General features: G+C 39.3%; 1 protein-coding gene across 1 annotated transcript; it reads right to left on the reverse strand.

Annotated features, from left to right (window-relative positions):
• Positions 1-378: 378 nt before the first annotated feature.
• Positions 379-11158, reverse strand: LOC139723527 (basal body-orientation factor 1-like). The gene is made up of 10 exons (XM_071634767.1): positions 11035-11158; positions 6297-6531; positions 5936-6001; positions 5423-5566; positions 4620-4771; positions 3961-4174; positions 3070-3273; positions 2305-2525; positions 792-983; positions 379-513 (listed from the first exon to the last, which is right to left on the reverse strand). The coding sequence occupies exons 1-10, from the start codon at positions 11091-11093 to the stop codon at positions 393-395; spliced, it is 1608 nt and encodes a 535-aa protein (XP_071490868.1). The 5' UTR covers positions 11094-11158; the 3' UTR covers positions 379-392.
• Positions 11159-16542: the final 5384 nt, after the last annotated feature.

The following is a 16542-nucleotide window of genomic DNA, read 5'->3' on the forward strand; positions in this document are numbered from 1 at the left end:
TATTGCTTGTTCAATGTACTTGCATTCAGCATACACACAAACTGTACAATTGTCTACCACTTTCAGTGTGCGTATTTTGGTCATGGTGAATTTCAAGTTAGAAGCATGTTGAACACGTTAGACTTTGTTTCTTGCGTGAAGGCACTTGGTAGACATTGATCACTGTTAAGAATGAGACATCCTACCGAACATTATCAACTATCACTTTACGTCTTGACTTGTATGTCTGCTAGAAGTGACAACAAATTAAGATGTTCCAAGTATTCACACATGAAAACTGTGTTGGTATGTGCTATCATTGGACAATGAATTTTCTTCTTCTGCTCATCACTCCCAGAAAATGTTGTTTTCCAGCAGTAAATAAAAACAGATAAACAGCTTGGCAGGATTGTTCACATGGCGACAATGGATGTGGATTCCTTGACGAGAGGAAGTGCTACCGAGGGCTCACTGACGTCGGCTTGTGTCAAGAATGTTTGATCCTTGCTCTCAGGCGGAGCTTCAATGGCAAGACTGATGAAGGAAAAAAAAAGGAGAGAGAAATCATAACAGATCTCAAGTGAACATCAATACATCTCTTCAGCAGAGCCTAGAAAGCACCATTATACTTCATTTAAAGAGGACATCTGATATCACAATGCATTGTACCACAAGACAAAATTTAGCACAAAAGTTAACCTTCGCTTTGCTATACGAGAAAGTGGATGCATCTTGTCGACTTGACTGTAGTGTTTTGATGTCAAGCTTTACAGAGAACACTCCGCCACAACCCTACACAGTAAGATACTCACTTTGCAGACTCCATGATGACCTTGTTGGAGATGCTCAACGAAGGGCGTTTCTGTTCAGGTGTTGGCTTGAGGTCAACAATGGGCTTATGGCCCGTCTTGGCCCCATTCATCTTAGCAAAGAGGAGTCTCAGGACTCGCTCCCTCTGCTCCCATGTCAGGTCACCAATGTCCAGCTTGGTACCAAGGCCAGCCCTGTTTAAATCATAGTAAAGAGAGGGGAGGGGTGAGGGGTGGGAAGCAGGGGAGTTTCAATGATACCGGTATATTAAACATGGCAACAAAACGTAAACTGACAGGCAGCAATGTGTCATGCATTGGCAGTGTGCATATTCTATTCAAGAACTGGATGTTGACAAAACTTTGGATTAAATTACAAGTCTCTGCACCCTTCTTAAAAATCTGTTTTGATCAAACTTTTAGACTTTACCATAACTATCATCACCATCTTTCACTTTAGTATCGTAACATAATCAAAAGGGAATACATGTATAACAATTGCAAATCATGTCAAAGACTGAACTGCACATTTTTGTGTCTTTAGTGCAAATGTATACATACAAGAGGCATAACTTCTCCCTCAAGATTTTGAGATTCACTAACACCAGAATTACTCTGAAGATTCACAGTGCAATTAACATAAGAACTAGGAACTACTAACTAGCCTTACACCTATATTTCAATGAGACATTTAAAAAAAAAAAGTTAGTTGGAAACTGATTGGACCCTTGGACAGCCAAAGTAAAGCCAACAACAACAAGCCATGCTGAAACTTGGCAATGCCTCTTTCAAGAATGAAGAGAGAAAGAGGGAGAAAAGGTAATGAAAGCAACAACAAACAATACACTAACTCTTCACTTCTACAGTGTGATAAACCATCCTCCACCATTATCCTTCCCATGACACTAAAGTAACACCTCTAAACAACAGAATGTACACATCATCCAAATGATTAGCAAGTGGATTGGTACTTAAAGGCGCATAGTCCCGGTAGAGTAGAGGGCGGTGTTGATGATACTGTTGATCACCGTTAGCATTGATACGAAGATTGCCGAAGTTGAGCTGTCATCAAGAGCAAAGCGTGTAGGTGTTGCTAGGTAACGTTGCCTTCGTTGTCTTCTCTGCGCATCAAGCATTCTGTAGTAATGCCAGGGTGCGTGCATATGTGCTCCTTATTATGACATCACAAAAGAAGTTTGCTAAAGCTGCCATCCCCCTCAGCCGAATCATGAGCCGAACTGTGATCGGACCACTCATTACAGTGGATCGGACTTCTTCGGACTCTGGGAAGTGGGTCACAGCGTAAGTGGTCAAGAGGAGTCGACAGCGTAGGTCTCTATAGGAAACTTGCGCTGTGCGCCCGCGTTCGCATTTGACTAAACCACCGGGACCATGAGCCTTTAAAATCATTGTTCCTAGAAGTAAGGCTGGGTATAAATGTGTAAATAACATATCAGTGCAGTGAGACACATGAAATATCTTGTCATTGACTGGAGTCTGACTCTGAAATCCTTACCAAGTCTCGGCTGCCTTTAGGTCAGCATACACGCTGTTGGTGCTATTGTCGGATTGGTTGAAGGTGCGGATGCGCGGGAAGTCTGCCTTGCCAGAGTGAGCCTCCAACATCCTCTTCTGGTAGGCTGCCGCCGCATCACGGAGGTACTTGGACTGGTTGGCAAAAATTTCCTTCTTCACTATTTCCAGCGAATCTAGGAAAAACTGCTCCATTTCAGTTCTCTGTGGCGAGTGGTGAATTCAAGGAAAGGGAAGTGAGAAATGTCACACATTAACATGAATACTAGTACATCAAATTGCATGGCACTAAGCTGACTGTCACAAAATTTGGAAAATGTTTGATGTGATTTTGTGCCTTCCTCATTTTTTTATTCCCATGGAAAGGATAGAATAGAACTGATTTATGTCTAAGTGGACTTGCCTACACCTAATTGTTGTGTGAACCCCACACACAGTAGACATCATGAATTAGATAAACAAAATAGGTTTCAACCCTTTTTAATCCAAGACAGAATCACTGTGGATACCTGTACGATATCTCATGTTGCAAGGGAAAGTTGCAGTGCTCTGTTCCTTGACATAATCAATCTCACTTACAATTTCCTCTTGCCCTCCTGTTAAAACATTAAGTGTCTATTTATAGAGTGGGTTGTTTGTTTGTTTGTTTGTTTGCTTGCTTGTTTTGGGGGCAGCTTGAGGAGAAGACAACCTACTGCAAATCATGCCTCATCATCTGTGATGATTGACAAAAGGAGTAAACTCCTACCTGATCCAGAATTGTCTTTGCCAGTTTCTTCACTTTGTTCATCTCCTTGGTCTGCATGTCCACCGTCCTCATCAGCTTGGCGATTTCCACCTTGCTGGCTTCGGTCTCCACATGGGCCCGCTGCTGTGTAGACTTCTGCTCCCTCTCAAACTCCTTCACTACATGGCTCAGGGAGACCTCCAGACTTGACACTTTCTCTTGCAGCTGTATAGAATCCAGATATGTAAGAGAGCAAAGTGTTAAATTTGTGTGAGTGTTTTTCTTTTTTTTGTCATGTTGCTTCCTTTATCAAAAGTTCAGACACTATTGTAAAACGAGGAATGTTCGCGTGCGTTTTAATTTCGCGAATTTCGCGAGCGCCAAGATTCGCCAAATTAAAATGCACATGAAAGTTCTTGTCTACAATAAATGCATTGAACGCCATGGCAATTTGCAAAAATTTCATGCCACGAAAAAGGCCGTCAGCTCCAATTCGTGAAAATTTCATGCCACGAATATATCATGTTTTACAGTATTCAAAAGATGCTGGATGACTCACCATAACCATTTCACACACCCATGGCTGATTTTCCACTTCTTTGATTGCAGCACAAATTCAAATGGGGATGATCCATGAAAACTGCCCTGTGGCTTGCTCACATGCCTCAATAATTGTGATGATTTTGTGTCTTAATTCAACTACCACTAGGGGAGACACTCACAAGGTAGACAACCTCAACTTCAAAAGGTTAATATTACATAAGTCTGTTCCCCCCAATGGGTCAACTTGTACACATTCACTACATATTCAATAGCTGCTTCCAACAGAAGGCTGAACAGCTTGAGGGATGGGAAGTCAGCAGAATTAAAGAGAATGTTTCAGTTTGGTACAGACTGTACATTACAAATTACCTCCTTGATAACTTTCTTCTGCTTCTTGCTTTCTACGACTTTTTCTTGAATGAGTTGATCTTGCAGCTCCCTGTCTCCTTTCAGCTGACTGTTCTCTGTCAGCAACTTCTCCTTTTCTGCCTTCAGCTCATCTGCTTCCTTAACATGGTAGTTCAGTGCCTCATTCAGTCGCACATTTTCTTTGTACACTGATCTTGTTGTTTCATCCAAGTTACTGAGTAATAACCACAAAAAGAAACAGTAAAGATGAATGAATACACAAAAATATTTCATAACATGGATAATATAAAGACTAACAATTGATGTTGTTTCTGCCCATCTTCCTTAAACAGCCTCAGTGATACTAGATTCATCACAATGGCAATAATGGCTAATAAATGAATTCATTATCTGAACAAGTGGCTCTACAAACAGTATACAAATATACACATGCACATCTTATATGTTACTATTATACTTTCTTTGATAATATACTGCATAATATGTTAACATATTAGATCTTTCTTCCACTTTCGACTAAGCATGCATAGTTAAAATGTGAGATCCAAAAATGCATCATCAAGAGAAAACCTGTCTGTACTTGTTTGAAAGCATATATTAGTTCAAGATTCCAGGAGATGGGCCTTGTGTGCCTCAAGGCACTCTACATGATGTTTTACCTGATGGCTTCAGTGTGCGCCCTCTCAGCCAACTCTGCAATCTTCTGGCTGGCCTCCTGCTGCAAACGGATCTTCTCCTCAAAGAATTTGTGCTCCATCCGCTGTAGCTGCTCTTGATGCTCCTTGTTGGTTAGAAACATCTCTTCTTTGATCTAAGTAGGAAAGTAAACATACCGGTAGGTGCTCATGACATTAATTACTTCGTATGCTCATTTATTCCACATAAATCATTCTTACAGGGCATCACATTTGTTGAATGGTTCTACTTTCACACTTTTCATCGAATTTCGTTGAATTTACTGCACTTGTTGCTTTTCAAGTTCATTCAAAACAAGGCTTTCTTTGGGGCAACTTATGGTTCAATTTAAAGTACTTAATAGAAGAGACGAAGAAGAGTATCCTACATAGTAGAACAGCAAAGGGAAGTGGTGAAGCATGCCAGTCATAAACCAATTACAATTGTATGCACGATGAAAAATATTTTGAAAAGTGGTGAATACTGTTACTCCTGTGAATAGTGCAGATGATTATGTTTTTCTGTTTGAGTGTGTGTGTTTGTGTGTGATTTTCCATCAAATTCAAGGATATAGTATGCAACAAAGAATCTTCAATTTCTCAACAAAACATTTGTTTTTCCTGATTAGAAAAAAAAATTAACCAAACAAGAACAGCAATATCATGTCACTTGTACTTTGTGATGTTCAGTTTCTATATTGCTGTATTTAGTAATACCTAAAAGATGTGTCAATTTCAACCACAACAGAAGGGGGAGTGGAAGGGGAGGTTTGGAACAAATTGCTCACCTCATCTAACTCTTTCTGCATTTGACCTCTCTTTCTCCTGAACTCTTTCACCAGCTTCAGCTCACTTTGCATCATCTTGACCTCATCTGTCTTGTCTTTAAGAGCCTGCTCCAGCTGCTGAAATCTCTCGGTGAAGTCTTCAATCTGAAATTAAAAAAAAAAAAAAAAGCAGGATAAGTATTATGTAACAGAGATAAGCGAAACTTCAAAAATCAAGGAGGAAAACAAAAATGCTGGAATATGATGACAACTCTTACTGTCTCTCAATATTTCTTCTTCAAATGCATATCTGTCTTGGCAGATAATTCACATATATCATAGAAAGTCCAGTATGTTAAGCATTTATGATTTGGGGAAAAAATGCAAAATGTTCCAAAAGACTTGAGATGGTATGTAATTTGGCAAAAGTGGCTTATTATAATATCAAAATAAAACTCACATAACAGTATAGAAATCTCACATAAACTACATTAACTATATCAGCTACATCAAACTATCAATGCTTATACTTACAATTTGCTGTTTATCTTTCCTTGATTCTCTTCTTGTGTCCTTCAGCTGCTTCTGTAACTTTGAAATCTGGAAAAGACAATTTCATGAGAAACAAGAAGTGAGAACTTTGTGTAATGGTATGAGTTTGATGGCATTATTGTTTGTGTAGTAGAGTAAATTTAAATGTAACGAATACGTGGAGAAATAAATCAGTCGATCAATCATGCACTCAATCAACACATAAATCACTGTGAAAGAAATGTATCACTCATTTGGATGTATTTGTTTGTGTTGTGTCTGTTTGTTTGTTGTTTGTGTGGATGTGAAGACAAGGCATGCAATATATATATACATGTATCTTATGGGATAATATTGTACATACCAATTCCTCCTTTGTCTGATCCTCTTTCTTCAGGTAGGTGATAACTTCAATTGTGTCTCTTTCAGACACCTGCATGTTCTTTTCAAGAGCTTCATTCTCTAGAGCCAGCCTCTTGGCTTCCTCTCTGAACTGCTGCCTTGCATTTTCTGTCGTGGCTAGTCTTGCTTCCCACAGTCTGGTATTGGCCTGGGCCAAAGCAGTGTCTGTAAACTTCTTGCTATCCTTTGATTTCTTCCTACAAGGGTGATATGCATACAATGAATGTGCAATCATATAATACAGATGCAGTATTTGATGTTATTTTGCAGAAAGAAACATATCATATCAAAGAATACACTTCTCAGGAAGCCAAATGCAATGAAGTAGATCTTTATAAAAGAAAAGACTATTCATTTTCATTGTTTCAGAACACAAAAGAGGACAATCCTTACATTTAAAAAAAACAAAAAACAAAAAAAAAAAACAAAAACAAAAAAAAAAAAACCTCTTAAGCTTTAGAGAATAAAGGTGTGTCATTACCGGTATCTAGTCAATTTACAGAGCATATTTACGGATAACCTGTCATAGCCAGGATGCATTTGTCGGTGAAGACATGTCGGAAGTTAACAACAGGGCCCCATTTCATAAAAAAGATGATATGATAGCAGCTCTTGATGGAACGGCAATTGTCATAGAAATGACAAAAATCCAGCTTCCTGATTGGTTGTAGCTATGGGAAGTTGCCATTCAAGCAAGAGTTGCTATCCTGACATCTTTTATAAAATGGGGCCCAGAAGAATACAGTATTCCATCTCCACAGAGAAAATGTGAAACAACTTTTTGATGTAGATCCAGAATTCTCTCTAGCTCTTTCTGTGCACTGGGCAGTCTATACAAATGTATCACATGCTGTCACTCTGACACTCACTCACTGGTTGCCGTAGCCATAGAATATCTAGTTTCTACTCAAAATTCACTCAATAATTTTATAGAATTCCTCAATGGCAGCAAGAGTAATATTCCTCCTGGAATACTGCTCTTGTGTATGAAATGAACTTACAAAGGAGGAGTGATGCAAAAAAGATTGACTCGGTTCAGAAGAGAGTGACAAAGTTGGTATCTGAAGTTAAATTGTCATATTCTGAGAGACTCAAGTCTTTGGGGATTCCATCCCTAGAATATCGATGTGAATATTTGGATATGATCAAAGTGTTCAAGATTTTGCATTCTAATGGAAGATTTTGATCCACCTGCTCTCTTTGTTATCAATGATCAAGTAATACACGGTCATAAGTTTAAGACTAAAAGTTATATAAAGGAAGATATCAAGCTAGTATTGTAGTAAGAGGTTAAACTCTTTCAGCCAGAGAGTAGTAAATTCTTGAAATACGGTAGCCTTAGTGCTGAAACTGTCAAGGCAACATCAGTTAATGTCTTCAAGTCTAAGCTCACTGATCACTGGAAACAGAAAACATAACAAATTTAATCCTATTGCATAAATTGACCACCCCATGGATAGGGGATCTACATCACATGGAACTCCTCAGGCTCAGGATTGCATCCTTTGAATGACCCTCGGGGAAATTACAGAATACCGGCTAAATTAGCATATTAGTGCGTATATAAGAGCCTTAGAGAGGAATTTCAGCCCGAAGGTCTTTCCCGTCGTCTGGGGCCCCCAAAAAGGCCAGAAACGGAACGGCCGTCAAAAAGTAGGTTGACCACACAATTTTTATGAAAATTGAGTGGTTTCAGAGGAAAACTGCTCTAAATCAAGATAACTCGAGTAAATCGTCGATAAAGAAACTCAAGCCGATTTCGACGGAACTATTTTAATCGTGATGATGTCATCACAGCTAGCAGCTCTTCTTCCTTTCACTCTTTTCGACACAATCGCACAAGTCATTCACAATCAATCACACTACACACTAGTTTGGTAAGGCAGAGCGTATACGCGTGTTGTCATGAAACAATTGCGCGCTCAACTGCTATACGAACTGTACACTGTACTAGTAAACAAGAGCGCGTTGTGCAGACTCGATACGCGCTACCACTGCCACAAGTACGCTTAAGCTGTTATGTGTGGATTGCCGTGTACTGCATGCATAGAGTCAACATGGTGGACTGTCAAGCACACCCACACAGTGCGTAAACTCTACCGTAAGCTAGCACCAGCAATTAGATAAGTGATTGCTTTGTAGTCTCACCTAAATTTCTATAGTTTCCTTGTTGTCTACACTGATACGGACTATCCTCAACTCCTAAAAACGTGAGTATACATCGTAAATTCCGGTAAATTTTAACGGGTACTAAGTACTAGTAGTCTAGACTAGCACTAGAACTACATTTTTATCGCTATCGGGGGACACCCCCGAAACCCCCGTAAATAACGTATGAATACCACACTTCTCATCGCACAGAGCAAGGAAAACACACGTAAACAAATGCAATCGTCGACAGCCGAATCACGAACCGTATCACAGAACGGATTGATATCTTAATGCACTTGTCAATGTAATGACGCACCCCACTACCCCCGGACATGGGTGCGTCATGGTCATTTTTTGACTGACCACACGGGGTTTTTGACGCACCCCCACAGTCACTTTTTGACGGACCACACGGGGTTTTTGACGAACACCACAGTCACTTTTTTGACGGACAACACGGGGTTTTTGACGAACACCTAGGTCACTTTTTTGACGGACATCCTCGGTACATTTGACGCACCCCCGTAAATACTGAAAGGATTTTTGCATACGCTTTATTCAAGCAATTTCATTTTCTTTCGGTTCGTAAACACAATTTGTCAAAGTTTCGGCAAGTTTCCCTTACCCTGGCCCTGTAAGCACCGTACCGTCATTCACCGTACATCACTCTGCTGCTAGCTACAGTGCATGCATGCAATCCATAGTCACCTGGCCATACATATGACTTGTCTGCAGATGCGCTGTATGTGCGCGGCCATTTCTAGTCCGGTTGAATGCAACACATGGACGATGTACGTTCGATGAGGAATAACGAGCACGCTGCTCACTTGCGAATTGCACAGCGTTAGCGAGCGAGTCGCGCACATAGAGATGTATACTAAGGCTGCTATACATCTCTATGGTCGCGCACCACTAACACTCGACTTGCCTGCTACTGAGCTGCAGGTACGCGCAGTACGCACCACGCAACGGTATACCAATACGGAATTCCGTATACGATCTTTGATTTTACTAGCGTTAGTACTGTGAGGTTGAAATCGTTATATCGCTAAACAGTCCGTCTGGCTTGAGATTGAGTATGCGTGATTTCATGAGTTTGTTGGAAAGAAAATGTGAGGAGAAAGGGTGGCTTTTAAATCATTTGCTTGCCAGATTCGGGCAAGCATTTTTCCCTCTTAGGCCTACTCCAAAACGCTTCCCGACTTTGATTTTCACTGGCCGCGGGAAAGCGCTCACTGTAAATTCGCTCACGGTACGTACGTGTATCCGGTACTGGTTGCGTGCAAAAATGCGTGCAGTTTTCCATAGCCAAGTGCATACCATGACGCACCCCTCGGTTCAGAATAATGCGTGTTATTTTCCATAGCCAAGTGACGTACCATGACGCACCCCTCGGTCAAAAATTTGACGACAATGATGGGATTTTGACGCACCTCTCGGTCAAAAATTTGACGGACATAGCTGGTAAAATGACGCACACCTGGGTCACAAATTTGACGGACCAAACGAGGAAATGACGCACCCATGTCCGGGGGTAGTGGGGTGAGTCATTACATTGACAAGTGCATAATGGTTGCTATCGGCAAGCGTAATTACGCTCTTTTCTGAGCGATTTGCGCTCTCCGTGATTGGCTGCCGGTATTCTGTAATTTGACTTTTATGGACTTTCATAGGTAAATTCATTCAGGTAATAAAACGGTTTGGTCTTGGAATGAAATCCCAGACCATGGACCATGGGGTCCATGCAGACAATGTTGTGACGGCCTGCACCTCCCAAGTCAATGCCTTTCGTCTCCTGCTGTGCGCCAGAGAGTAGAAAGTAAATTAGCTAGTTTTGAGGCAGTTTCTACTTGCACCTTGTAAATTATTGGCACATTGGCACATTCACCTTACCCCTATCCAGAGACTCCAACTCTCCCGTTCTCGACGGGAGATCTCCCGCTGAAAGCCCATTTTTGCAAAATCTCCCGTTCTCCCGCTTGAGATTTGATTTCTCCCGCCCTGGCTCTACCTCTATGTCTCCCGGTGGAAAGGATTTCTTACTTATTGCTATCGTATGTTGAAAAAATAAGCCTTAGATAGCACCAGAAAACATCTAGAACCCTAGGAACTTCGTGCTTCGAACACATCAACTTGGAGTCTCCCGTTTGCTAGAGGTTTCGGGCGGGAGAATCTCCAGATCAGATGGTGCTTTGGGTTGGAGTCTCTGCCTATCGGCTATGACACACACTGTCACCAACCACCAAGATCTGCAAGAATCTTCAAGGTTGAAGGTAGCAGACTACCGACAAGAAGAAAAAGAAAAAAGAAGAGGAAGAAGAAGAAGAAGAAGAAGACGACGACGACGACGATGACGACGAAGAAGAAGAAGAAGAAGAAGAAGAAGAAGACTAATATAATTTGACTGAGTGAACATTGATCCGCTAACACAGTTTTAAAAGACTGGGACTGAAAGGGAAGGCACGCAATACCTTAAAGAACATAGCATACTTCATTAAAATTTGGTTACTTCATATACTTCAAAATTAAAAGGAACATTTTTCACTTACCCTTTCTTCCCTTTACCCTTCCCTTTTCCTTTTCCGCCCTTCTTTGCTTTCTTCGGCATGGTGTTATTGTGATATTTTCTCCTACGGTTTGGTGAAACGAAGCATTAAAATGCCAACATCCTCACAGAGTTTCGCGAACTAATTTCGCTGATGACCGGAGCCTCGTGGGTAAACCTGTGGTGGTGGTGTAAACATTAGGAAAGTGTGCACTCAGCGTGTGCGCTATATGACCCAGCGAAATTTCAGTGTATGCGACTTTCGTCGCATGGCAACTACAGTACTCTTCCCTCCTGCCTGGCGCTCGCATGCTCGCAATGGTTCAACCACACGGTGAACGAGCTGGCGGCGCATTACTTGTGCTCTTCCAATGAAAAATGAATACCGGTAATTGATAGATAAATAAATACACACATAATTGTGATACAGTGTGCTACAAAGGTTTTCACGGAGTAAACAAATATCTTGTTCAAACAAAATGGTTCAAACAATTCAAATAATAACTCAAGTGGGAAAACTTTTTTTTTTCTCTTCTTCTTTACCACACCTTTTTACCACAATATCTATAGATCTATTGGAGTCAAAAGCAGGGGCATCGAAATTATGTTTTTTTCATATGTTTCTTCTTTCTTTCTTTCTTTCTTTGTTTCTTAAAAACCAAGAGTGTTTGTGTGTATGTGTGTGTGTGTGGGGGGGGGGGGGGGATTGCAGCCCAGCCCACTATCCCAGATCAATCCCTGGGCCTGAAAAGTGAAAAACAAACAAACAAACAGTAAATATTACGGGTTAAGATGGTGAGACTGACAATAAAGACGAAAAGGAAGATGAAAATGGAGGAGACTGACAAAGAAGTGACTAGCAAGAAACAATGAAAAGGATTATTGTCTGAAACTGTGAGCATAATAATCTCCAACCAAAAATATACATCTTCTCCTTTGACTGTTTTTGCAGTGATTCAAAATCTTAATCTCCCCAGTCCAACATCCCAGTGAATGTGGGAAGATTTTCAACCATATCACACATCTTTGGTAATATGTGTGAATGTAAGATATACACATGGATTTATTCATACTCTCCAAGTAATGTAACAAAATTATGTATAACAAAAATAATGCAACTTTATATACCTCTCTAAAATTCAACTGCAGAAAACAACTAGTATCATAAAATATCATATCCAATATTTTCCCTATTTTTCTCAAGTAGATTAACTTTCTTCCAAGAGGATGACTGCATAATGTCATCACTGGTCAAATGGCTATCCCTAAAATGTTTCCTAACTAAAACTGTTCTCCACTTTGTCTTGTGCCCCCCCCCCCCCCAAAAAAAAAGGCAGTCTCCATGCCTATTTAACATTATTAAAGTGTTTCTAAATTCCACATTTGTCATAGCCTGTAGGAAAACTTCATGAACTCTGACCGTTTCACTCTTATCCCAGTAAACTACAGAATCAGATTTACATGAGGCTAGCTATAATTTGAAATGGTTATCTCCCCATTTTCTGACATGGTCAAAACCAGCTAATCTGACAAACTTCAATTTGCATACTATTGTAGTTCATGAATTGAACCAACAGAAGTTTTCATGCAATTGCTTTACAACGTACGTGCAGTAAGCAGAGAACATGGAGGCTGCAGGTGGATATACATGTATTCTCCGAGGAGACTGAACAAAACTATTTTCAGGAATATATACAAGTCTATGCACACACACACACACACACACACACACACACACGCACGCACACACACACACACACACACACACACACACACACAATACACTGTAGGCCTATATCAGGGGTGGATCCAGGAATTCCGTAAAGGGTAGGCGCCTTTACAAAATTAAAGGGGGGAGGAGCGCATGCACCGCCATCCCATTTTTTTTCTTTTTATTTCTTTTGTTTCAACAAAAAATAAAGAGGGGGTGTGCACCCCCCTCTGGATCCGCCACTGTATATATAAGTTGTTCATCTCTCTCCTTCTCCCTCTCTCTGTGTTACATGTGTACTGGAGTGCAGTTTCTGTTTACAGGGTCAATACATCAGAAAAGGATCATCATTCAAAATACATATGACATCACAACAAATCACACTTTCCTCTTCAATTTAAAAAAAAAAAAAGTATCATGTGAACTCTGGCATATGAAAGTAAAGAAAGATAAACAAATTTGAGATTTATTAAAAATCTTTATGAGCCATGGACAAGTATCAAAGTAATGAACAATAACAGACATGCATTGATAAGTTTGGCACAATTCATGTTGTCAAGTATTACTTCACTGCGACAAATTACAAAATTACATTATGTACTTGGAGTGTGAAAGAAAATGAAATTATACAGTAGACTCTCGTTACAGAGAACACTTAAATGCTAAGTTTATATTCCAGCAAAATAAATGTTCTTGCCCGACACGTAACAAATTATTTTAGTGCTGCCAACCATGAGATAACAAAAAATTATATCAATGGTCCAAAGGGGTTTGTTGTAGCCATGAATCCACTGTATACTGATATTCTCATATTTATCAAGCAGCTTTCAGTGCACAATCATTGAGTGAACTCCAAATACAATGTAGTACAAATATCTTTAAATTTCATGCATAACTTGAAGTTTTTGTTTCCTTGTTTTGTTTTGTTTGCTAGTTAGTTTTTTGCTAACTGAAAGCTTACCCAACTTTGTCCAACTTAACAGATGCATGAATACTGGTTAAGAGTCAAGTGATGTTGTTTTGTTTGTTGTTTACAGAATGATTAAGCAAAGCAACAACATTGGTATGGCAAGGAATTGCTTTTACCTTATGTCACGTATGTCTACCAGGTCCATGAAACCACACTTATGAGGATTGATGCTGTATCTTTTTATTCATTTAAAAAAGAAGTATTTATTGCCAAGACAATATACTTCATAATGTGGAATAAAAATTCTCTTTCATTTGAGCCCTACTTTGGTCTTATATTGCTGTTTATTTCCGTGACAGAATTATCAATGGCCTCATAACTGAAAAAGAAAAAGAAATTAAAACTGATCTTTGAATTGGGAGTACAGTTCAGAAGATCACAGTTTATGCTGATTTCCATGTTTGGCTAATCATGTTAATTCTTAAAAATATTTTTGGCTGATTTAATGAATTTAACTACCATATTTCTTTTTTTTAAAGAAAGAAAAATACTTACAAGTCACCAATGTCATAACAAGACGACAATTTTTGCAGCAGAAATATCGCAGGACTAAATGGGTTACAAGAGCATCCACAAATCAGAAAATAGGATTTCAACCCTCAAGAAAATAACATGTACAGCATCTGTATCAAACACAGGGAAAACTGGACTGGATACTGACCAAATAATTTATCTCATTCATTTGAACTGCTGTACCAAGAGTGCCTTTGATCACATGATTTTACTCCATAGCATTTCTTTACGACATGATAAACTTTGTTGCATCACAACACCCGACATGTAATTTTGACGGTTTTGGTTTTGCAGCAAACTGGCTGTCTACTTGACACACTGGTACATATCAGGAGAGAAATCAAACTGCATGTTCTCATTTGCTTCAAGAGTCATCAACCAAGGATCAGCCATCTTAACCTTGAGGTACAGTTCAGAGCTGCATGCATCATAAGGATTGTCTTGCCACAACATTACTGCCTATTGACAAGAGATATGACTGTAGTATCTGTATTTAATTTTGTTTAAATGATTTGTTTTTAAAAGGTCATACTGTAAATACAAGGATATGGGAGACACATTTACTTACTAGAGAAAGGCACATCATTTTTCATCTCTTTCACTTTAGGTGCATCTTAAATCTATGTCCATCTCTTTCCTCAGTGAAAAGGGCAGAATATATCGCACATTTAATATACAAGGGACCACTGGCCATATCATATGCATGAACGTCTAATATATTTCCAACTCATTTTTGGTACAAATATACACAAAATACAATGCTACAACCTCAGCAGCATAGTTATGAAACTTTCTTGAAATCATGGTCTAAAAAAAAAGCATTTGCAACTGCTAAAACAAAGGCAAGTACATATACATTTGTACCTAATACTCAGACAAAGGGAAGAAGGGTGTATGTGCTGCAAAAGTCACAGATTTCCATCTGGTTCTAAACTGAAGACTTCAATAAAATTAGGTCAACTGAGAATGCCCAAGAATGCTAAATGATACATGCTAAACCCCATTTGACCAAAGATTTACAGGGTAACCTGTTCATCTGTCTTTCTCGTATATCATTATTTCTAATTTTGGAATGAATTTTCATACTTTTTTTTTTAATACTTGCAGAGACAATCATACATATGATAACCGATATGAGTATAATAAATGAGATCTCCAGAGATACTTTTTTTCTCTCTTTCAAGCAGTATGCATGGTAGAAACTGAATTGAGCAGAGCAGCACATTGTACCGATACAAATGGCATACTTCACCATTCCTCGAGTACAGGTATCATGACAGCTTGATGCAAAGTTCTGGACAAAAACTCATCACACAAGGATTTGCCCATAGAGCATTGTACATTGAATACTGCAAGGAAGAGAGCGTACTGAATTTCTGAGGAATTTTTTACAGTCTATACACACCTGCATTCACACAAAGCCGGATGACCTTATTGCTCATGTCACTGATCAAACATAAAAGGTTCAGACCAGCTGACAGGCAGCTTTGGATGTCAAACACAGGAAGATGCATTCCGTCGAACTTTTTTTTTTCTTTCTTTTTTTTTTGCATTAACCGAGAGAAAACTTCTACGGTGAAATAGTGCATGGGATCTAAGAGAGAGTTGGTAGTGAGTTTTCCGACTGGGTCAACTATTGTTACACCATGCACTCTTGCGTCTTCTGATTACCAACTTCTAAACTGCAGTCTATGCACAATATGGACACACAGCAGTATGTTGTGGAAAGACATTAAAGATTTTGAACTATAGTTGTAGTGCAATATTTTGCGGGGTTTTATTTTTTAAACAATGCCTCTGTGTACACACAAATGAAATATGTTTAAAGAGGAAAAAAAGAAAGAAAAGGTAAGTCATGTTCACAAGAGAGAGAAAAAAAAGAAGGTAAATCCTCAATCACCTTCAGATATGTAAGAGGTGGATACTTCAGGTTAGCTCAGTTACCAGAGTGTGGGTGCAGAAAAGATCCTCTTTATCAGAAGTTGCCACGAGTTATGTATTCAGGAGTGAATGTGCATCATTGGCCAAATAAGTCATGATAGCACATATTTATATATACACTAATTTTCGCCCACTGTACAAAAATAAGACAAAAAAAGACACCCATGAAAAAGAATCCTAAAATGTTCAACCTTAAGTGAAAAAAAAAAGAAACCTTTGTTACCTCTGCAACAGCCAACATCTTCCAAATATGATTGATAACTTGCTGAAATTTGCTGCAATACATGTACTGAGGACAAAAGTTGGCTCTTATGAATGAAAAATAAGTGTTAAAATGTATCTTACACTGATGTAGCTTGACTACAAGGTTCCAGTGA

This window comes from Diadema antillarum, unplaced genomic scaffold (genome assembly GCF_040938485.1).
Source record: "Diadema antillarum isolate AM-2024a unplaced genomic scaffold, OU_Dant_1.0 scf00000192, whole genome shotgun sequence".
Classification (NCBI taxonomy): Eukaryota; Metazoa; Echinodermata; class Echinoidea; order Diadematoida; family Diadematidae; genus Diadema; species Diadema antillarum.

Bases quoted from the DNA above. Each gene is read 5' to 3' on its own strand.
- LOC139723527 (XM_071634767.1), bottom strand. From the start codon at position 11,093: ATGCCGAAGAAAGCAAAGAAGGGCGGAAAAGGAAAAGGGAAGGGTAAA. The intron at 6,532-11,034 runs GTAAGTGAAAAA...TCACCCTTGTAG, and splicing joins AAGGGTAAAGGGAAGAAAGG to GAAGAAATCAAAGGATAGCA. The intron at 514-791 runs GTGAGTATCTTA...TTCCTTCATCAG, and splicing joins GTCATCATGGAGTCTGCAAA to TCTTGCCATTGAAGCTCCGC.